Source organism: Trichomycterus rosablanca, chromosome 2, assembly GCF_030014385.1.
Source record: "Trichomycterus rosablanca isolate fTriRos1 chromosome 2, fTriRos1.hap1, whole genome shotgun sequence".
NCBI lineage: Eukaryota > Metazoa > Chordata > Actinopteri > Siluriformes > Trichomycteridae > Trichomycterus > Trichomycterus rosablanca.
The window spans coordinates 30,489,399-30,512,875 of NC_085989.1; the positions used below are offsets into that span (position 1 = coordinate 30,489,399).

General features: G+C 40.5%; 1 protein-coding gene across 1 annotated transcript in view; it reads right to left on the reverse strand.

Annotated features, from left to right (window-relative positions):
• The window catches only part of ctnnal1 (catenin (cadherin-associated protein), alpha-like 1), an 83,508-nt gene that overhangs the window by 3,963 nt on the left and 56,068 nt on the right, over nt 1-23,477 (reverse strand). The window contains exons 11-18 of the mRNA XM_063014201.1: nt 19,986-20,136; nt 17,319-17,356; nt 17,174-17,224; nt 14,392-14,570; nt 14,131-14,179; nt 7,928-7,984; nt 7,266-7,385; nt 1,954-2,037 (exon numbers count right to left, since the gene is read on the reverse strand). Of these exons, the coding sequence (XP_062870271.1) occupies nt 1,954-2,037; nt 7,266-7,385; nt 7,928-7,984; nt 14,131-14,179; nt 14,392-14,570; nt 17,174-17,224; nt 17,319-17,356; nt 19,986-20,136 (729 nt within the window). The remainder of the gene's footprint in view (nt 1-1,953; nt 2,038-7,265; nt 7,386-7,927; nt 7,985-14,130; nt 14,180-14,391; nt 14,571-17,173; nt 17,225-17,318; nt 17,357-19,985; nt 20,137-23,477) is intronic.

Here is a 23,477-nt window from a genome sequence, read left to right on the forward strand (position 1 = left end):
AGAGCTTAGTGACATTTAGCATGGAACCATCTTAAAATGAAACTTTTCCCACATGTCTGTTCATAAAGTGGTGCTGTCAAAAACTACTCATGTAATTGAAAAGTAGAAACAACAGCAGATTATCTTCTCTATAAGGCACCTGGCAAAACAAGCTTAGTAAACTAGAGTGCTAAAATGCAGTGTGTAATAATTGTCTATCCTTGGTTGTAACTTCTTCTGGAGGCACATCATTATTTTAGGGGTGCAATTGAAGGAACTAAGCATTAGCAAAAGTGGTGTAAAGAACACCACCATAGATCTGGATCTGTGGAAACACATTCTCAGGAGGAATGAATGGTGCTTCTGAAATTACTCACTCACTTTCTTAACCGCTTATCCAATTACGGTAGCTTGGGGTGCTGGAGCCTATCCCAGTTTTTCAATGGGCGCAAGGCACACAGTAACACCCTGGATGGGGTGCTGCATGGGGCGCCAGTCCATCGCAGGGCAGACAGACACACATACACACACCCATTCACCTATAGGGCAATTCAGTGTCTCAAATTAACCTGATTGCATGTTTTTGGACTATGGGAGGAAACCGGAGCTCCCAGAGAAAACCCACGCAAACCCGGGGAGAACATGCAAACTCCGCACAGAAAGGACCCGGACCGCCCCGCCTGGGAGTTAAACCCAGGACCTTCTAGCTGTGCGGCGACTGCTACCCGCCGAGCCACCGTGCTGCCGCTTCTGAAATAATTTTTATGAATGGGAGAAGGAATAAGCTGAAACTCTACCTGCTTGTTATTTAACATTCTATATACTTTCATTAGCATCATTTAAAGAAAATCTGTACAGCTGCTTATTCATGTTATTATAAGCCAGTCACGTGGCAGCAGCGTAATGCATACGATCATACAGACACGAGTCAAAGCTTCTTATCATGACATCTTATGGTGTCAAAATGAAGAAAAAAAAATTAACTGAGCGACTGTGGCATTTTTGTTGGCACCAGACAGGATTCAGCATGATAATGTACATTGTTATTAAGCACAACTCATCTCAAACCGGTTCCATACTTTATGGTATAACGAAAAACTTGGAGCATGAATGTGCAACCAAGAATCTGCACCAGCTCCAGTAATGTTTCCAACATTTTGTAAACTCCATGTCACAAACAATTGAGGCTGAGCAAAGCCAAGAGCAAAGGAGGTGGGAGTCCAACACAGTATAAGTATGGAGTTCCTAATAAAGTGGTCAAAAAAGATATAGCACTATTGCTCCTTTTATATAGTTGTTTGATACTTAGCAACTAGTCATCACCTCCATTCTTCAATAACTTTGTTACAACAATTGTCTTTTCAGTAGGGAGGTATGGCTGTCTAACATAACACAGAAGCTGCACAAAGGTTTAGCCTAAGTACAGTTCTATAATCATTTATTATATTGTTCCATTTTTAAAGCGTTGTTTGCCCTAGCAAAATTAAAGCAAATCAAAGAAGAGATACCAGAAAATCACTAAGACTGGGTACCATATTGTTAAATGAAAAGTTTGTTGAAAAACTAAGGGTCCAGGGCTGTGAGTATATCAACTGGGCCTCTTAATAAATAGTTAGTAAATAGTCAATTTCATAGCATACTATGACATTTTAAAGAATTGGGTGGCTTCAAGCATTGCAATGCACGCTGGTGCACAAAATAAGACCTATGTGCCAAGTATTTTGTGGAGGAATTTGACTGGCCTATACTGAACCCTGACTGGCCTGTACTGAAACCTAATCTGAGCCCTATTAAAAATCAGCAGACTGTGAGCAGGTCTTATCACCCCTCACTGTTTAGCCTTACAGATAGCTAAATAGACACACATACAAAGTTACATAACAAAATCGTAAAATAAAATGAGATAAAAATGGTGTTAATGAAATGATTGGCGCTGGTAATCAGGTCATTTAATTTGACCTGTGGTCACCATACCTTCCAGATGAGTTTATTACAGATTGGCAGGAGAGAAACCACCACTTCTAAAATTCCTTTGGTATTGTGTATTGTTGAGTCCACCTGAGCCAGAACAGAAAAGAAACAGATTGATTACCATGCTTCCTAAATATGTTTTACAAGATAGTTGTTCAGATCAACATTTCAATTCAATTTCAATTCAATTCAATTCAACTTTGTCATTATACAATACAGGGTTGTACAGTATAACGAAACACTGTCAGGCTACATCTCCAGTGCAGACAACGAAAGACAATAGTGCAAAGACAATGGGGAGGGGATGGGGGAAGTTACAAAAAAAAAAAAAAACATACATAAGGTGCATAGACAAGGTGCAATGACAAGACAAGGTGCAATAACAAGACAATATAAGGTGCAAGAACAAAACAAGGTGCAAGAACAAAAGCAAGGTGCATACAGTCCCTGACAGAAGTTATGTCGCTTATCCATGTTGTGGAAACAAAAGCTTATAACCTGACTTTAAATTCATCCATTGGTTTTAGAAATGACTCATATGAAAGCTGAAACCCTCCCAAATGAGGTTTAATTTACGAAAATAAATTTGCTTCACTGCAGAAATATTGATCATTTAATGAACACAGAAAGGTCAGATTTTGGCAAGACAAAAGTTTTGTCGCCTTGTCATATAATGCAACCAAACCTAGTTTACAGCCTCACCTGTGCTCACTAATTGATCGGTTAATTAGTGGGTGTGTATAAAAAGAACCCCAGCACCCCAGACCTTCACTTGAACTGCAACTTCACCTCTGACAACATGCCAAAAATCCACCCTGCGACCAAAGCCTTGATTATCAAGAGGCTGAAGACCAGATCCACTGCAGAGGTGGCTGGCACCTTTAATGTGTCTCAGCGTCAAGTACAAAGAATTAAAAAAATATTTGAAGAGACTGGAGATGTTTTTGACAAGCCCAGGTCCGGCAGACCCCGCAAGACAACTGCTAAGGAGGAACGTTTGTTGGTTAGAAAATCCAAAGCCAGCCCCTCTTCTACTGCAGCAGAGCTCCACCAGGCCTGGTCACCTCAAGTCCCTGTGTCAACTAGAACAGTTTGTAGGATTCTGTCTCGAAATGGCCTCCATGGTCGAATCAGTGCCCAGAAGCCAGCACTAAACAAAAGGCAATTAAAAAACCGTGTGGCATTTGCCAAGGCCCACAGCCTGCTAAACGGATGGACGCTGGAAAAGTGGCAGAAGTTGGATTTCTCAGATGAATCTTCAGTTGAATTACACCACAGCCACCGCAAATACTGCAGGAGACCTACTGGAGCCCGTATGGATCCAAGATTCACCCAGAAAACTGTTAAGTTTGGTGGTGGAAAGATCATGGTCTGGGGTTACATTCAGTATGGGGTGTGCGAAACATTTGCAAGGTGGAAGGCAATATCAATAGCCTAAAATATCAAGAAGTATTAGCTACCTCTTACATTCCCAATCATAAAAGGGGTCAAATTTTGCAGCAGGATGGTGCTTCATCTCATACATCCATCTCTACATCAAAGTTCCTCAAGGCGAAGAAGATCAAGGTGCTCCAAGACTGGCCAGCCCAGTCACCAGACATGAACATCATTGAGCATGTTTGGGGTAGGATGAAAGAGGAAGCTTGGAAGACAAAACCAAAGAATCTTGATGAACTCTGGGAGGCATGTAAGACTGCATTCTTTGCTATTCCTGATGACTTCATCAATAAATTGTATGAATCATTGTCGAACCGCGTGGATGCAGTCCTTAAAGCTCATGGAAGTCACACAAAATATTAAGTATGGCTCTAATAGCACCACAACTTCATTCACCAATGTTATGAAACATATCTTTGTATTTGAAGTAAATTATTTGTTTGATTTTCACATTACTTTCTGTGGGCGACAAAACTTTTGTCTTGCCAAAATTTGACCTTTCTGTGTTCATTAAATGATCAATATTTCTGCAGTGAAGCAAATTTATTTTCGTAAATTAAACCTCATTTGGGAGGGTTTCAGCTTTCATATGAGTCATTTCTAAAACCAATGGATGAATTTAAAGTCAGGTTATAAGCTTTTGTTTCCACAACATGGATAAGCGACAGAACTTCTGTCAGGGACTGTAGACAGATTGAGGTAGTGGATTGGATTTAGCAGCTAGGTTTAGGTAAACAAATTCGAGGTAGTGGATTTAGCAGCAAGAGTCCAGTAAAAGTGCGAGTGCAACAGTCGTAGAGGTAGTTATGTCCTGGTAGTTATAGTAGGAATGACTAGTTTAACCGCTCGTGGGTAGAAACTGTTCTTAAGTCTGGTGGTTCTGGCTCGAATGGTCCGGTACCTCTTCCCAGATGGCAGTGGCTGGAACAGGAAGTGGCTGGGGTGTGTGGGGTCAGAGGAAATGTTCCTGGCTTTCCTCAGACATCTTTTATTGTACTGTACAGGTCCTTCTCAAAAAATTAGCATATTGTGATAAAGTTCATTATTTTCCATAATGTAATGATAAAAATTAAACTTTCATATATTTTAGATTCATTGCACACCAACTGAAATATTTCAGGTCTTTTATTGTTTTAATACTGATGATTTTGGCATACAGCTCATGAAAACCCAAAATTCCTATCTCAAAAAATTAGCATATCATGAAAAGGTTCTCTAAACGAGCTATTAACCTAATCATCTGAATCAACGAATTAACTCTAAACACCTGCAAAAGATTCCTGAGGCTTTTAAAAACTCCCAGCCTGGTTCATTACTCAAAACTGCAATCATGGGTAAGACTGCCGACCTGACTGCTGTCCAGAAGGCCATCATTGACACCCTCAAGCAAGAGGGTAAGACACAGAAAGAAATTTCTGAACGAATAGGCTGTTCCCAGAGTGCTGTATCAAGGCACCTCAGTGGGAAGTCTGTGGGAAGGAAAAAGTGTGGCAGAAAACGCTGCACAACGAGAAGAGGTGACCGGACCCTGAGGAAGATTGTGGAGAAGGGCCGATTCCAGACCTTGGGGGACCTGCGGAAGCAGTGGACTGAGTCTGGAGTAGAAACATCCAGAGCCACCGTGCACAGGCGTGTGCAGGAAATGGGCTACAGGTGCCGCATTCCCCAGGTCAAGCCACTTTTGAACCAGAAACAGCGGCAGAAGCGCCTGACCTGGGCTACAGAGAAGCAGCACTGGACTGTTGCTCAGTGGTCCAAAGTACTGTTTTCGGAAATCAAGGTGCCAGAGTCTGGAGGAAGACTGGGGAGAAGGAAATGCCAAAATGCCTGAAGTCCAGTGTCAAGTACCCACAGTCAGTGATGGTCTCAGGTGCCATGTCAGCTGCTGGTGTTGGTCCACTGTGTTTTATCAAGGGCAGGGTCAATGCAGCTAGCTATCAGGAGATTTTGGAGCACTTCATGCTTCCATCTGCTGAAAAGCTTTATGGAGATGAAGATTTCATTTTTCAGCACGACCTGGCACCTGCTCACAGTGCCAAAACCACTGATGAATGGTTTACTGACCATGGTATTACTGTGCTCAATTGGCCTGCCAACTCTCCTGACCTGAACCCCATAGAGAATCTGTGGGATATTGTGAAGAGAAAGTTGAGAGACACAAGACCCAACACTCTGGATGAGCTTAAGGCCGCTATCGAAGCATCCTGGGCCTCCATAACACCTCAGCAGTGCCACAGGCTGATTGCCTCCATGCCACGCCGCATTGAAGCAGTCATTTCTGCAAAAGGATTCCCGACCAAGTATTGAGTGCATAACTGAACATAATTATTTGAAGGTTGACTTTTTTTGTATTAAAAACACTTTTCTTTTATTGGTCGGATGAAATATGCTAATTTTTTGAGATAGGAATTTTGGGTTTTCATGAGCTGTATGCCAAAATCATCAGTATTAAAACAATAAAAGACCTGAAATATTTCAGTTGGTGTGCAATGAATCTAAAATATATGAAAGTTTAATTTTTATCATTACATTATGGAAAATAATGAACTTTATCACAATATGCTAATTTTTTGAGAAGGACCTGTATATGTCCAGTATGGGTGGGAGTGCGGTTGCAGTAATGTGCTGGGCAGTTTTCACCACCCTTTGAAGAGCCTTGTGTTCATCAGCTGTGGCACTGCCGTACCAGACCGTGATGCAGCTTGTCATGATACTCTCCACAGTGGATCTGTAGAAGTTACAGAGATGCTGCTGTGGCAGGTTGACTCTCCTCAGACTTCGAAGAAAGTGGAGACGTTGTTGTGCCTTTTTGATGACATGTGATGTGTTGAGTGACCAGGTGAGATCCTCAGCTAGGTGGACGCCAAGGAACTTGAAGCTGCTCACTCTTTCCACCGTTGTCCCCTCGATGCTCAGTGGTGTGTGCACTCTACTCCCCCGTCTGAAGTCGATGACCATCTCCTTGGTCTTGCTAACATTGAGGGAGAGGTTGTTAGCAGTGCTCCACTCTGTGAGCATCCTCACTTTCTCCCTGTACAGCCTCGCATCATCGTTGGTGATTCTGCCGATTATTGTGATGTCGTCGGCAAACTTGATGATGGTGTTGGAGCTGTGTTTTGAGATGCAGTCGTATGTGTACAGTGTGTACAGCATAGGTGAGAGGACGCAACCTTGTGGGCATCCTGTGCTGAGTGTGAGGACAGGGGAGGTGTGGTCGCCCATCCTAACAGATTGTGGTCTGAAAGGTTGAGAGTTTGTATCCCAGCTCTGCCATGCAGCCACTGTTGGGCCCTTGAGCAAGGACCTTAACCCTTTCAGCTCCAGGGGCGCCATACAATGGCTGACCCTGCGCTCTGACCCCAGCTTCCAAACAAGCTGGGATATGCAAAGACAGAATTTCATTGTACTGTACATCTGTATATGTATATAGGACACATAAAGGCGTTCTCTTCTATTATGTATGGAATACCATGAGAGACATACTGAAGAATACTGACTAAGCTTGTTTGCTATGCTAGTTATTGGTCTGCATACGGTCACTGCACTGTACTATACTCTCACCCTCCAAAAATATGCCAGTATGTGTAAGTGAGTGAATTAGTGATGCCTTGCAATTGACTGGTGTCCTGTACAGGGAGAATTCCCACTTTATGTCAACGTCTCGGGGAAGACTCTGGACACAGAGCAACCCTGTTTAAGATAAATTGGTTAAGATTCACAATGTAAAAAGCCTACAAGCTAAAATTATGTTAAACAAAGAGGCACAGTAGTCAGACACAATTCAGTTTTCCTGTTCTAATCCATGTCCTTAATGATATTCATAGATTAATATCTAGTGTATTTGTAACTTTTGTTAAGTATTATAAGTGACATGGTACCTTTTGAAATGTTGCACTCTTCCCCTGGACAGGAGCTTTGGCACAGACTTGTAGCTGGTGACAGAAGGTAGCTAACTTTTCTGTCTCAGACACCAGGATTGGTTTCTCCTCGTCCACCAGCTACAAAAAAAATACAACAAAGGTAATGCACCTGAGCCGACTCAATCAAAACAAACAAAAAATGCTCAAGTAAACTGCTTAATCAGAAAAAAAACAGACTGATGCTGGACCAATCAAAAACAAAAATAAAATATTAGTTATGTATGTTTTCATATTTAATTCATTTTAAAACGAATGAATCTTGGTGAACATTTTGCTATATACATTTTAGTCACAAAGCATCACAGTTTAGACATAACTCTGTTAGGAAAGTAAGTTCTTGTTACACATTTTTTTAAAATGTAATACTGATTGCAAGGCTGGATGGAGGTAAAAGGCACCTAAATATTAGTTGGAGCCAGAATAATGCAATAGGATTTTTTTGTTTGTATTTACATTCATTCTACACATGGCAAAAATAATAGCCTAATAATACACCCAGTTTTATTTTTCATTCCCCCTAAAATTTAAAAGAAGAGGAATCAAAATGAGTCAGGACAGGCAATACACACACACAGTCTTAGTAAACAGTGTGTAAAAATATTACAAAACTGCTGTTTTACCTGTGTGGAAAAGGACTGCAAGATGGAACACATCTGAAGCCCTTGCTCTGACAGAACCTAAAAAAAAGAAAGTTTAAATCTTAAGAGGATAATTACTATAAGTATACCAACAATTATTGGACAAAGACAAGAAAAGCAAAATATAACTGTAATATACAGTGTATCACAAAAGTGAGTACACCCCTCACATTTCTGCAGATATTTAAGTATATCTTTTCATGGGACAACACTGACAAAATGATACTTTGACACAATGAAAAGTAGTCTGTGTGCAGCTTATATAACAGTGTAAATTTATTCTTCCCTCAAAATAACTCAATATACAGCCATTAATGTCTAAACCACCGGCAACAAAAGTGAGTACACCCCTTAGTGAAAGTTCCTGAAGTGTCAATATTTTGTGTGGCCACCATTATTTCCCAGAACTGCCTTAACTCTCCTGGGCATGGAGTTTACCAGAGCTTCACAGGTTGCCACTGGAATGCTTTTTCACTCCTCCATGAAGACATCACGGAGCTGGCGGATATTCGAGACTTTGCGCTCCTCCACCTTCCGCTTGAGGATGCCCCAAAGATGTTCTATTGGGTTTAGGTCTGGAGACATGCTTGGCCAGTCCATCACCTTTACCCTCAGCCTCTTCAATAAAGCAGTGGTCGTCTTAGAGGTGTGTTTGGGGTCATTATCATGCTGGAACACTGACCTGCGACCCAGTTTCTGGAGGGAGGGGATCATGCTCTGCTTCAGTATTTCACAGTACATATTGGAGTTCATGTGTCCCTCAATGAAATGTAACTCCCCAACACCTGCTGCACTCATGCAGCCCCAGACCATGGCATTCCCACCACCATGCTTGACTGTAGGCATGACACACTTATCTTTGTACTCCTCACCTGATTGCCGCCACACATGCTTGAGACCATCTGAACCAAACAAATTAATCTTGGTCTCATCAGACCATAGGACATGGTTCCAGTAATTGTTGACATGTCTTCAGCAAACTGTTTGCGGGCTTTCTTGTGTAGAGACTTCAGAAGAGGCTTCCTTCTGGGGTGACAGCCATGCAGACCAATTTGATGTAGTGTGCGGCGTATGGTCTGAGCACTGACAGGCTGACCCCCCACCTTTTCAATCTCTGCAGCAATGCTGACAGCACTCCTGCGCCTATCTTGCAAAGACAGCAGTTGGATGTGACGCTGAGCACGTGCACTCAGCTTCTTTGGACGACCAACGCGAGGTCTGTTCTGAATGGACCCTGCTCTTTTAAAACACTGGATGATCTTGGCCACTGTGCTGCAGCTCAGTTTCAGGGTGTTGGCAATCTTCTTGTAGCCTTGGCCATCTTCATGTAGCGCAACAATTCGTCTTTTAAGATCCTCAGAGAGTTCTTTGCCATGAGGTGCCATGTTGGAACTTTCAGTGACCAGTATGAGAGAGTGTGAGAGCTGTACTACTAAATTGAACACACCTGCTCCCTATGCACACCTGAGACCTAATAACACTAACAAATCACATGACATTTTGGAGGGAAAATGACAAGCAGTGCTCGATTTGGACATTTAGGGGTGTAGTCTCTTAGGGGTGTACTCACTTTTGTTGCCGGTGGTTTAGACATTAATGGCTGTATATTGAGTTATTTTGAGGGAAGAATAAATTTACACTGTTATATAAGCTGCACACAGACTACTTTTCATTGTGTCAAAGTGTCATTTTGTCAGTGTTGTCCCATAAAAAGATATACTTAAATATCTGCAGAAATGTGAGGGGTGTACTCCCTTTTGTGATACACTGTAGTTATACATGATGAATTTAGCTTATGGGCAGTATTACTAGAAGCTAAAGCTGCAATAGTGTGTCCCACAAGGCTATATTCTAGAAGCTGTATTGTTCTTAATTTGTAAGCTGATGTCAGAGTTACTTAAATACTTATGAATTCAGCATGATTTAGTGCCTTAGTTACACTAAATGGACAGCAGAAGTACTGGTGTTAAATTAATTCTAAACCTTAAAACCTTTTTGTAAAACATAATGCTATACTTAATAATTCATCATGCGTTATCGGTTGATTCTTCTGAACATTTTGAAAACCTTACATAAATTAGACATATACTATACCATGATGCTGAGAAACTATTTAATTTTAATTTAGCTACAGTTGCAATCAAACTTATTCAACCCCCATTGCACAACAGCTCAACACAACTTGCCAAGAGAGTTGACCATAAATTTGAGAGAAGAGACAAATGATATAGAAAAGGAAAATGATATAAAAAAAATATCAAAAGCACTGAATATTCCTAGAACAATTGGAAGCATAGTTCTAAATTTTATAATTAAAGGAACACTAGCTACTATATCTAGATGTAGCAAAAGAGAAAGCCATCACCGCCTGCCACTAGATTCCTAAGAGGCAGGTGTCAAAAAGCTTTGAGAGACTGCAAAAGACCTGCAGCAAAATTTGGTCACAGCAGGCACTGAGGTCTCAGGTTGCCCAGTAAGGCACATACTAAATGCTTAAGGTCTCCATGTCTGAGCTCTACTGACCCAAAAACTCAATAGAAGTCAGCCCCAATATGCTAAAAAAAAAAAAACATATACAGTGTATCACAAAAGTGAGTACACCCCTCACATTTCTGCAGATATTTAAGTATATCTTTTCATGGGACAACACTGACAAAATGACACTTTGACACAATGAAAAGTAGTCTGTGTGCAGCTTATATAACAGTGTAAATTTATTCTTCCCTCAAAATAACTCAATATACAGCCATTAATGTCTAAACCACCGGCAACAAAAGTGAGTACACCCCTAAGAGACTACACCCCTCAATGTCCAAATTGAGCACTGCTTGTCATTTTCCCTCCAAAATGTCATGTGATTTGTTAGTTTTACTAGGTCTCAGGTGTGCATAGGGAGCAGGTGTGTAGTACAGCTCTCACACTCTCTCATACTGGTCACTGAAAGTTCCAACATGACACCTCATGGCAAAGAACTCTCTGAGGATCTTAAAAGACGAATTGTTGCGCTACATGAAGATGGCCAAGGCTACAAGAAGATTGCCAACACCCTGAAACTGAGCTGCAGCACAGTGGCCAAGATCATCCAGCGTTTTAAAAGAGCAGGGTCCACTCAGAACAGACCTCGCGTTGGTCGTCCAAAGAAGCTGAGTGCACGTGCTCAGCGTCACATCCAACTGGTGTCTCTGAAAGATAGGCGCAGGAGTGCTGTCAGCATTGCTGCAGAGATTGAAAAGGTGGGGGGTCAGCCTGTCAGTGCTCAGACCATACGCCGCACACTACATCAAATTGGTCTGCATGGCTGTCACCCCAGAAGGAAGCCTCTTCTGAGGTCTCTACACAAGAAAGCCCGCAAACAGTTTGCTGAAGACATGTCAACAAAGGACATGGATTACTGGAACCATGTCCTATGGTCTGATGAGACCAAGATTAATTTGTTTGGTTCAGATGGTCTCAAGCATGTGTGGCGGCAATCAGGTGAGGAGTACAAAGATAAGTGTGTCATGCCTACAGTCAAGCATGGAGGTGGGAATGCCATGGTCTGGGGCTGCATGAGTGCAGCAGGTGTTGGGGAGTTACATTTCATTGAGGGACACATGAACTCCAATATGTACTGTGAAATACTGAAGCAGAGCATGATCCCCTCCCTCCGGAAACTGGGTCGCAGGTCAGTGTTCCAGCATGATAATGACCCCAAACACACCTCTAAGACGACCACTGCTTTATTGAAGAGGCTGAGGGTAAAGGTGATGGACTGGCCAAGCATGTCTCCAGACCTAAACCCAATAGAACATCTTTGGGGCATCCTCAAGCGGAAGGTGGAGGAGCACAAAGTCTCGAATATCCGCCAGCTCCGTGATGTCGTCATGGAGGAGTGGAAAAGCATTCCAGTGGCAACCTGTGAAGCTCTGGTAAACTCCATGCCCAGGAGAGTTAAGGCAGTTCTGGGAAATAATGGTGGCCACACAAAATATTGACACTTTAGGAACTTTCACTAAGGGGTGTACTCACTTTTGTTGCCGGTGGTTTAGACATTAATGGCTGTATATTGAGTTATTTTGAGGGAAGAATAAATTTACACTGTTATATAAGCTGCACACAGACTACTTTTCATTGTGTCAAAGTGTCATTTTGTCAGTGTTGTCCCATGAAAAGATATACTTAAATATCTGCAGAAATGTGAGGGGTGTACTCACTTTTGTGATACACTGTAAATAAGCCACAGAAGTTTCGGGATTTTGTCTGGAGGAGAAAGAGAAAGAATGAAGCATACACTAAAAAGTAAAATACAGTATAATATGGCGATGGCTTAGTGATGCTCTAGGGTTGCTTTGCTTCCTCTAGCATTAGAAACATGTGGCTTGTGGAGGGCAAGATCAAGTATCAGAAAATCCTAGGAGAAAATGTCATGCCTTCTGTGAGGAAGCTGAGGCTTGAGCCTCATTGAACCTTCCAACAGGACAATGATCCAAAGCATACCTCAAAGTCTACCAAGGCTTGGTTTCAGAAGGAGTTCTGGAAGATTCCGGAGTGGCCGTCAGAGTCGCTTGATCTGAAGCCCATAGAAAATCTTTGGTGGGATCCAAGCACATAAACTCAAGTATATTAGTGAACTGAGGTCACTGCACATGAGAAATGGAATAAGATTCCTCAGGAATGCTGCCAGAAGAAGGTGTCTGGCTTTGCATCACGTTTGCAGGGTGCTTTACTAAGTACAGTGGTACCTTGTAACTCAATGTCCCCTAAACTCAAAATCTTTGAAACTCAACACCCTTCGTCGACACATTTGTACCTTTAAACTCAACGTGTTCAGTTTGCTTTTTGAAAATTTATTTATTTAATTTCAAATTAACAATGAACAGTCGCTTTATTCAGCACTCAGCTTGAGAGGTGCAGTAAAACGTCATTAAATGTGTGCATATGAGACGAATCTGCATTTGTGTAGAATAACCAACCATCAGATTTACTCTGAAAGCTCCACACGTATCTGTGTTTAGCTGATTTTCCTCACTGTTTCACTTTTAAATGTGTGTTATAGCTCGGCGCTCTGAGAAATTGTGAGAATCGGTTTTTATTTGAGTGTTTTTTATATTTGTGATATTTTCAGTGTATAAGTGTCAAAAGCAACCCCATTATTTTACATATGCCTAAAATATATGCAAGTCCACAGGACCATGGAACACATTAACAGGTTTTCCATACATCCTTATGGGAAAAATACCTTGAAACTCAACGCCTTTTAAACTCAACGCCAGTCCCAGAACCAACTGAGTTTCAAGGTACCACTGAACTAAAGATGTTTGTCATAAAGGGGTTGAATAATTCTGAGAATGAAGTAGTCGTTAAAAAGTGGCATTTTGTTTGGAATTTGAAGAAACCACATGTTAATTTAGTTGTTCTGAGCTATTTAAATTGTTCCTGTTTGACTGGTTTATTGCAAACAGCTTGAACTTTGTAATGGGGGTTGAATAATTTTGGTTGCAACTGTATAAATATTTTAGCCTTATTTAGTTTGCAATTGCTGCTAAGTTAAAACCACTGATGGTAAAGCCACAAATGGTTTAGCACTGGTATGTCTTGCTGTTTAATAGAAGCAGTGTAGCACACTGTTAATCCAAAAAATCATATACAGTTTATCCACAGGAAAGTTTTTTTTATTATTATTTAATTATGAACACAGCTCTACAGGTTTATTTAAATTTAGATTTTAAAATGTACTTTAACCTTGGCTAAAGTAGACCTAGTAATGAAACATCTGTTTTATATTAAATCAACCCAAACTTTTCCAAGTGAACATTCTGAAGCAGATGTGTTCTGCAGGTTTATATTTAATAACTTTACTTGTGTAGTAAGTCCTGTTTAGAGAAAAAGCCCACACCGTGTGCTAAGAGCTTCTCAATGCCCTGAGCAGAGCTGTTTAATATGTGCCTAGGCTGATGTCACTCTCTCTGAGAAAAGCCTGCTGTGGAAATGGTCATGGTGTTGGAAGCATGCCAGCAGCTCTCACTACCAGAATTGGCAGTTTCTGTGAAGAACCAGGGGCCCAGAGGGTATGACACGGCATCTCACAAACAGACGCTTACCGATGCTTTTAATGATGTATTGATCTTTATTTACTTAAGACTTTGTAGTTCATGACAGTCCTAAGTGATGGTGTCTTTAAAGAAATGAAGTGCTCATTGACCTACCTCTGCTTGGTGGAAAAGATCCACAGTAGTCTTCAGCAGTCCCTCACCCCTTATTCAAATCAAAAGACAAAGAGTTAATGGAGCATTACAGCTCGACCAGACATAAGCATTAGCATTATTTCCATGAAGCTCAAATTAAGGCTAAAAAGTTTTTCCTTGCAGTGATTTGGCAACATAATAAGGCAATACTCTTAGCAAAGATAATTCTGGCTAATTTGTTAAAAGCAGCTAAAGTGAATAGAACATTACTTAGGTCAGTACCTAGTAAAGAGGTACATGGAGTAGGCCATGCTGGACATGCTCTGGCACTGACGAACCACTTCATGCTCCTGATCCTCCCAGCGCTCCAGCTCAGAATCTATATCTGAGCTGAGAAGACGGAGCTCAAGCCCCAGTTTGGTAATGCTAGTCTGATCCTGACCACCACAGCATACAGGACCCTGATGGAAAATAAAAGCCGGTTACCACCATCTCTAATAAATTTCACTATTTACAAGCAAGCTAACCACCAGCTGCTTAACACTCCTCAGTACACAAATGTTGGCTTGAGTCAAAATGGAATTTGTGACCTTTATCCCTTCCTTCATCATCAATTGATCCCTACATTCATATATACCTCACTTATTTAATACACAGTCGAGTCACATTATTATGACCATCAGCTAATATCCAAACAGCAGCTAGCTAGGGCTGGGAGTGACTCAATAAGGTCCTAGTAGGTCATCACAGGTATCTAGAGCCATGTTGACTGCAGTGCATCCCACAGTTGCTGGAGGGTGTGTGGGGGAGGATCCATTGAGCGAACACAATGATCAAAGTGGTCTCACAGATGTTCAGTTGAGTTCAAGTCTGGAGAATTTGGGGGCCAGGGTAGTACGCGGAAGTCTTGGTCATGCTCTTCCAACCAATGTCAGACATTTCTAGCCATGTGACATGTCGCGTTGTCTTGCTTGAAGATCCCATCCGCCCCAGGGAAGACAATTTTATTTATGGTACTTTTACCCATGACAGCAACGAGGTATATACTGTATGTGCAGACAGTCTATCACACACCTTATATACCCACCAAACCATCTCACGAAACGTGACTTCCTTCATGAGCTACGTGCTGCCACTGTCAAAAGTAGGAAGTGGTCATAATAATGTGACGACTGTGTATATCCATTCATCCATCTATCCATTTCTCTTTAGTAACTGATTTTCCGGGTCGTTTTGTTGCCTTTCTCAGCATCACTGGACACAAATCAAGGGTACACATTGGACAAAGCACAAGTCTATTGCAAAGCATTACAGACTAATTTACTCATTCACACTTGGGAGTAAACTAAAATTACCAGTTCACCTACTGGCCTGGTTTCAGGTGACAGAAAAAATACCATGAAAAAAAAAAAACAGACTTGAGGAAAACATAACCACACATAGCAACCAGAAATAAGGACCCAACTCATGTCCCTGTAGCTGTGCAGGAACAACACTACCAACTACCTACAAGTGCCAGAAGAGAATGGGATGCCAGAGGTTAATTATGTAGATGGCAGTAATAAGGGTGGCCCTAGCACAGCGTTGCCTTCCCTACCTGATACATCACCCTCTTTCAAACCACACTTGGCTTGAACCTCATGGTTAAAATAAGAAACCAGCATGTTAGTCTATTTTTATTCATTAAACAATGGTTTGTCTTAACAAACTATGAATTTACTCCAACACAAATAATTTAAAACTAAATTAAACATGGTGTCTGCAAGAGCTAGAAATATTGATATTAAATCATTTATGGAAAGCAAAGAAACCAACAGACCCGCCCTCTTCCCTAATTTGGCTAAATCTAAGTGACCAGAAGCTGATTCTTTCTAAAATATATTATCAATATACTATTCTCTCTGTATTTCTCTGCTGTTCATGCTGGTGCCTGAACCAAACAGGAGTCACTGTTGCAGTCCCAGGGAGGCAAATGCCCACTAAACTCAGACAAAGAAAGTTATGTCTGATGGCATAATATGGCACCACCAAGATTTTACCTTGAGCTGCAGAACTCAAAGCTGCAGGCAGATGGTGATACAAATCTTAGTTTTATTAAATTCATTTTATGAATTCATTAATTGTTTTCTATTTTATTTGTTAACTTAGTCTTCTTCTGCTTCTGGGGACCCCGATTGCATTCGAGAAGAGTACATTTGCCTGACACACTTCCTCTGACGCATGCGCAGTCTACCAACCCCTTCTTATTCGCCCATACTTTGATGGATTTGTGTGTGAGGCCAGTCTTGCGCACAGAGAATCAGGAACTGATCTCCGCTTTCCTCCACTTCTGTACAAACGCATGGGGCTACCTACAAGAGTCATTATAGCGTCTTAGACCCCACCCCATTTTCAGTCAGTTCTTTTCCAATCACGCAGACTAGTGGTTTACTACAGGCACTGCCAATTGTGCCTGCTAGGGGCGCCCAGCCGACCAGTAGCAGAGGTAAGATCTGAACTTGAAAAGTTCAGAATCCCAGCACTGGTACGCTACTGTGCCACCTGGGTTTTCCAAAATATTTTTCCTTTTAAAAAAGCTTGCAAAGTACCAATGCATTACAGAGGGTCACACAGTCATGTGACTTTTGCTCTACAGATGCAGTCAGTTGGCACTGTGGGTAGTGTAGGTTAATCCCCACCACCAGTTAGAAGGTTTTAGAAGGAAAAAGTGGCATGTACTTACAGGTATGTCTGAATGGTATTTGTACTATTCCAAATTGTTCCAAGGTGTAAAGCTGATGAGTAATAGATACCCTGTTGTGCCCAGTGTTCTCAGAATAGATACTGAACATATTGCACGCTGATTATCATAAAGCATTTACTGAAGAATACATAAATAAATGTATATACACAAGAATGTATAATTGGAAGCCAGTTTAATACTGAGCAAGGCCTATTTTAAATGAACTAAAATACTGTATGTTTATGGGCCTTTGTGGTAAGTATTTTAACAGAAACAAACTAATATTTCACACTCCTACATAGTGCTGCATGTTTAACTGTGAAGCAAGTTTTGGCATTGTACCTCTGTATCAAGCTTGGCCGACTTTGTTGTCTTTAAATTAGCCAAGTGCTTCTGTAAGAAAATAGAAATTCCAAGTTCATCATTAGACTCATCATAAAGTCTCATCATGTCATGTAAAGTTTTTTTTGTGTATTGATGCACTCACCCCTGGTCTGGGTAATGACAGATACGTTCTTTTATCACCTAAAAAAGACAAAAGAGCAACAGTCATTAGAATTTTTACAGACCTAGATCTTAACAGAATACTTATGCTTGATCTCAGCTCAGCCTTTGATACTGTCTGATATGACATACTGCTTGACCACCTTTCATCAATAGGCATTACAGGCACTGATCCTTGCTGGTTCATTTCCCACCTTCTGGAAAAACTATACTCTCTCTATCCACTACTTCTCCAACTCACACAAGGTGTTCCTTACAGATCTATTTTGGGCCCTTGTCCTCTCAAAATCTGCATGCTTCCACTTGGTCACATTATCTGCCACCACAACCTCAGTGTTCATTGTTATGTCTATGATACCCAGATCAGCATCATTTCTTCCTCTGCTGCACATATTGCTCCTTCTTTATTAACAGCATGTATCCGTGAAATAAAGGACTGGATGCATTGCAATTTTCTTACGCTTAAGAACTGAGATGCTATTAGTCGGACGTAAAGGTCAAATCCAGAGGTGTTCAGAGTTTGTCACTGATAATAATGAAAGGCTTCTAAACCTTTACAAACAGTCCATAACCTTGGTGTGTTTTGATCCACTTTTTCATCTTTGCAGGATTGCAAGACTTTGTCCTTCACAGTATAAAAGATGCAGAACATCCAATTCATGCTTTTATAACTTCAACACTGAATTACTGTAATGAACTGTTTATTGGTCTTCCAAAACGACCACTCGACTACAGTACATTTAAAACCCAGCAGCTTGAATACTTACACGAAAACTATATGTTGCCATATCACCACATTGTGTGAATTTTTTATATTCATTCGTATGTAACTATGTAATTAAATGTACTACAGTATTATTAAGGCCCTACCTAATTCACGGCCATGAAGGTCACGTTACATTTTGTGAAATTCAAAATTTAAGGTGTGTGTTTAGCGATTTAACATTTTTCATTTACGTAGCATTCAAGTGCCTCGCGTTTACTGGTTAATTTGCACTATGAGGTGGTCTCAGCAATCCTAGGGCAATTGATTTAGCAATCGGATAGTCAAAATGTCGAAGTGTAACACAGCTTAAAACTCTTCTCAGGTAACTGAGTTTGGAAAACTCCCAACCAATTCTGTGGACGCAGGAGGGGGTGTGTCAAAACACAGATGAGTATTTTTCCAAAACGTCACTGGATTTACAGTCAACCATTAAGGTAGGTTGTGCTGTGTATTGTAGCCTTCATTTATTTTGTCATCTAATTTATAAGTGTTATTTAATGACATAAATGCCATAAAATGTGGCACTTTTCTGTAAACATCAATAAAATCTCTGATTTTTTAAAAACGAGGTCTGTGAAATTAAGCAAATTTTCTCGTGAATTTAGTAGGGCCCTAATTATTATTATTATTTATCCACAGTTATTAAAAAGAAAACGACATTAATGCCCTGTACACCGATCAGCCATAACATGAAAACCACCTTCTTGTTTCTTCACTCACTGTTCATTTTATCAGCTCCACTTACCATATAGAAGCACTTTGTAGTTCTACAATTACTGACTGTAGTCCATCTGTTTTTCTGCATGCTTTGTTAGCCCCATTTCATGCTGTTCTTAAATGGTCAGGACTCTCACAGGACCACTACAGAGCAGGTATTATTTAGATGTTGGATCATTCTCAGCAGTGACACTGACATGATGGTCGTGTGTTAGTGTGTGTTCTGCTAGTATGAGTGGATCAGACACAGCAGTGCTGATCAAGTTTTTAAACATTTCACTGTCCCTGCTGGACTGAGAATAGTCCACCAACCAAAAATATATCCAGCCAACAGTGCCCAGTAGGCAGCATTCTGTGACCACTGATGAAGGTCTAGAAGATGATCAACTCAAACAGCTGCAATAGATGAGCAATCATCTCTGACTTTACATCTACAAGGTGGACCAACTAGGTAGGAGTGTCAGAGTGGACAGTGAGTGGACACTGTATTTAAAAACTCCATCAGTGCTGCTGTGTCTCATTCACTCATACCAGCACAACACACACTAACACACCACCACCATGTCATTGTCACTGCAGTGCTGAGAATAATCCACCACCTAAATAATACCTACTCTGTGGTGGTCCTGTGGGGGTCCTGAACAGGGTGAAAGCAGGCTGAAACAGTATGTAGAGTAACAGACGGACCACAACAACGGGTCAATAACTGTAGAACTTCAAAGTGCTTCTATATGGTAAGTGCAGCTGATAAAATGGACAGTGAGTGTAGAAACAAGGAGGTTTTAATGTTATGGCTGATCAGTGTCTGTTGTACATTCATGAGATAGACTTTTATAGATTTTGCTGATAAATGTCAGGAAAGCACTAGCCACAGCCCCAAGATGATACAGAATCTCACCAAGTGGCAAAAAAGACCTTTTAAAAAGTCATGGCTCATACAGGCTATTCCATAGGATGGCAAGATAACCTTTTATATTCACCTTTACAACCTTTACAACACTAAAGGCACTTCAGAACAAATTCAACAATGAAATTCTGATTACCATACTGCACTAAATGTTAGGGCTTGCAATTCATTACAGAATGTGTGAGGAGGAAAGCAAAATCTAGAAGTGAGCAATAACTATAAGAAAAATGACAGGTTAGTGTTGGCTAGAGACAGCTTACCTCTGCGTCCTTCAAATACATCAGTGATCTCTTTTAGCAGGATGGACATGTCGCAAAGCTGTGACTCCCAGGCCTCACAGAACACGTCCAGGTTCTCTTTGGCTATCTTACTGTTAGGGTGCAGAGCCAGTGTCTGAGCTGCTGAGATTATCTGAGCGGCAGGGGAAAAAAGACATAAAGAAATGAATAAAGAAATGAAGAATTGATTTTTGCTCTTTACCAGTGTCTCCGACTACACAACATGAATTTTACAGCAAGTAAAATGCTGCTGATTTTAAGGTAAATTACATTATCCCACTACCACTGGGATCTAGGGTTTGAATCTCCAGCGCTGCTGTCCGCCAGTCAAGAATTTACATACAGACATGTTTGGCTTTTTGGAGGGCAAGTGGCGAAGGACACACAAGGGATTAGCATACTGCCTGGGGTGTGGTACTGTATTCTGCTCAGTGATTCCAGGGAAACTGGACCTAATCTAAAATTACAAGATGAAGGCAGCAGCAGTAATGTAGCCTGGAAACATAAAACTTAGGGATTTGTTTGACATTTTAATTAGTACTGGTGACTAATAACTTTTCTGGTATTGGCTAAAAGTGTTATGTTAGGTAAATGTATGTATCCCAATCTTTTAAGGTACAGTAGACCCTTAAGTTATGAACGGTTTACCATACGAACACTTTGGGTTACAAACGATCTTTTTCAACTTAACGTACGAACAAATTTCGGAAAACACGCGACGTCACGAACACGTCCACTCCGACCGTCTCTCTCTCTCTACATATATACAGTGAGCGAACATTCATACAGATATTTCGTAAAATTCTATATTAAAATTGCCAAAATGAAGCTGCAGAGAAAACGTTGTTGTGTTGTATTATTACTCCTGCCAGTAGCTGTCACTGTGTATCAGACAGAGGGGACAGTTAGTGAGAGAGAAGAAGGAAGTCTGCTGAGTAAAGTATGTTTTATTTCGTGCAATTACACTTACAAAATACTATTAAAATAAAGAAGGAAATAATAAAGAAATATGAGAGTTATTGTTGTTTCTGTTAAGATACATTTTATAAAAAAAAGAAGGAAATGTATTTTGATGTATGGTACAGCACACATACTGTATTGAAATGTGGTGTCTGTTTTTATGTAGAGTACTACTGTGTATTGTTGTTCATTATTGTTTATTACAGTATTATCTATTCTATAATTTAAGATTCAAGGGAAATATACTTGTATTTATAACAAAAAAGACCATTTAAGACATTAGAAAGGTTAGGTAAAGGGGGGGTGTTTGGGAGGTCTGGCACAGATTAATTCTATTTACATTATTTCTTATGGGAAAAATAGATTTAACTAAGAAACATTTTGACTTGAGAACAGCCCTTCGGAACCAATTAAATTCATAAGTCAAGGGTCTACTGTATAAGAAAAAGTTTCAAGGAGAGCAAAACAAAACAGACTTAAAGTACATCTATTAATAAACAGATTCAGGAACACCTGCTGATACTTTTAAATGATTGATAAGGCTTATTATCATGCACATCTAAAGCTTTTGCTCCCTGCTGCACTCTTATTGGCTGGTTGACCTTTGTCTTAGTAATTATTAGCTAAGGATGTGAGGTTGGCCTCTATCAGAGATGCATAATCATAAAATCTCTTGCTGTTTAGCTAAGTGGGTGTGTAACATTAAAAAAGAAAAGAAAAAACCTTTTAAATTCCTAAACAGTGTATCATGTTTTATCTGTATATACAGTATATATACAGTACTTTAGCAGTACTTTAGAATTCAGCCTATCCAAAGAAAATATTTTACTAGTGGAAAATATAAACAAACTGCTTCTATTTGCCAAAATGTTTTGCAGATCTGCTGCATACAGGACTGTGGCATCACAAAGAATAGATTTTCCGCTGGAAATTTTTCTACATTGAGCGCTTCCTTTATAAATAATGAGAACAAAAGAGGATTATGAAACAAGTGGGGCATCTGCCAATAAAGGGTGGAGATGCTGGAAATGTGGCTTATTACATATTTCAGTCAATTTAGTACAATAGAGGCAGTTGGTAATACTTGGTTTGAAGAATATTTTCTTTTAATACCAGATGTAAATTAGCCACAGCCATATTGCTGGAAGTGGTTGCCACGTTACTGATTTGAGGATTTTTTGGGAGGTTTGTTTGCAGATAGATTTGTTTGCTCTCAAATTATAAATGCAAGTGCTGGACACATTATGAGTGCAGATTGCAGTCTTGTGAAGGTGCACATTGCTTTGCTCATTCTCATCTTTATATATTTAGCCCTGAGTGTCATGCTACAAAGTGTCCGACTAACACAGCTGCACAAAAATACAGTTTGACCGTTCTGTCATGGATAAATGATGCATAACATTCAGCCATCATGTGATAATATGAAGGAAACTGTGTCTATTTGAATAGGACATTAAGAGCTATTCTTGCACTACCATCAGGCTGGTTTATGGCATGACTAATATGTGAATGTGCACAAAGAAAATTCCATGTCCTGACTTAGCCAAGCACTCACTCACCATCGCACTACTACCGCCATGTTTAATTGTTGGTATAGCTAGCATTCTTTCATAAAGAGATCATTTATTTGCATTACAAGAGTCATAACGAGACTGCTGTCCAATTTTTTTTTTTTTTTATGTTTGGGGATCATCCAGCTGCATTTTTGCAAATGTCAGACAAGTACTGATGATTCCCTTGATTACAGTGATTTCAGAATCAGAATCTTTATTATTCGCCAGATACCAGATGTACAAGGAATTTCTTTTGGTGCAGATGTCAACATATATCCATCTAATTAAATAATAGAAAAAGGAACACCAGGCGCCCAGGTGGCGCAGCGGGATATTCCGCTGAAACACCAGCACCAAGTTTCTGAACTTCTCGGTTCAGAACTCTGTGTTGCCTCCGGTCAGCTGGGCACCATCTAGCGGGCATAATTGACAGTGCCTGAAGCAGATACTAATTGGCCACCGTATCTGCAGGGTGGGGGCCAGACTATGTGTGGGTGGGTGGGTCTTCCGCCTGATTGGCGGAAGAGATGCCTGTGCAGAATGCATGGGCGAGAAGAGGAGGGCTGTGCACGTGTCAGAAGAGGCGTGTACAGCGACTTGCTCTCTTCGGATGCAATCTGGTATCTCTGGTAGCAGCGGAAGACGAAATTGAGTGCACTAAATCAGCAAGAAGATGGGGAGAAAATGCATTAAAAAAAAAAGAAAAAGGAACACTATATATAAACATATAAACAATATAGCAGTGACAAAAAACAGTATAGTATTGAACAAAGTGTGCCATGAAGATGTTCAGTGCACTGACCGACTTCAAGTAAAAAAATTAATTGTGCAATAGAGGTTATTTACAAGTCGATAAGGTGCATTTGTGAATTGACTGCATACAGGCAGAATGTGGGAGGCACATAAAATCCAGGTTTATTCTGTTAAAGCGGAGGGCTGTGGGAATAGTCCTTGTTAAGTA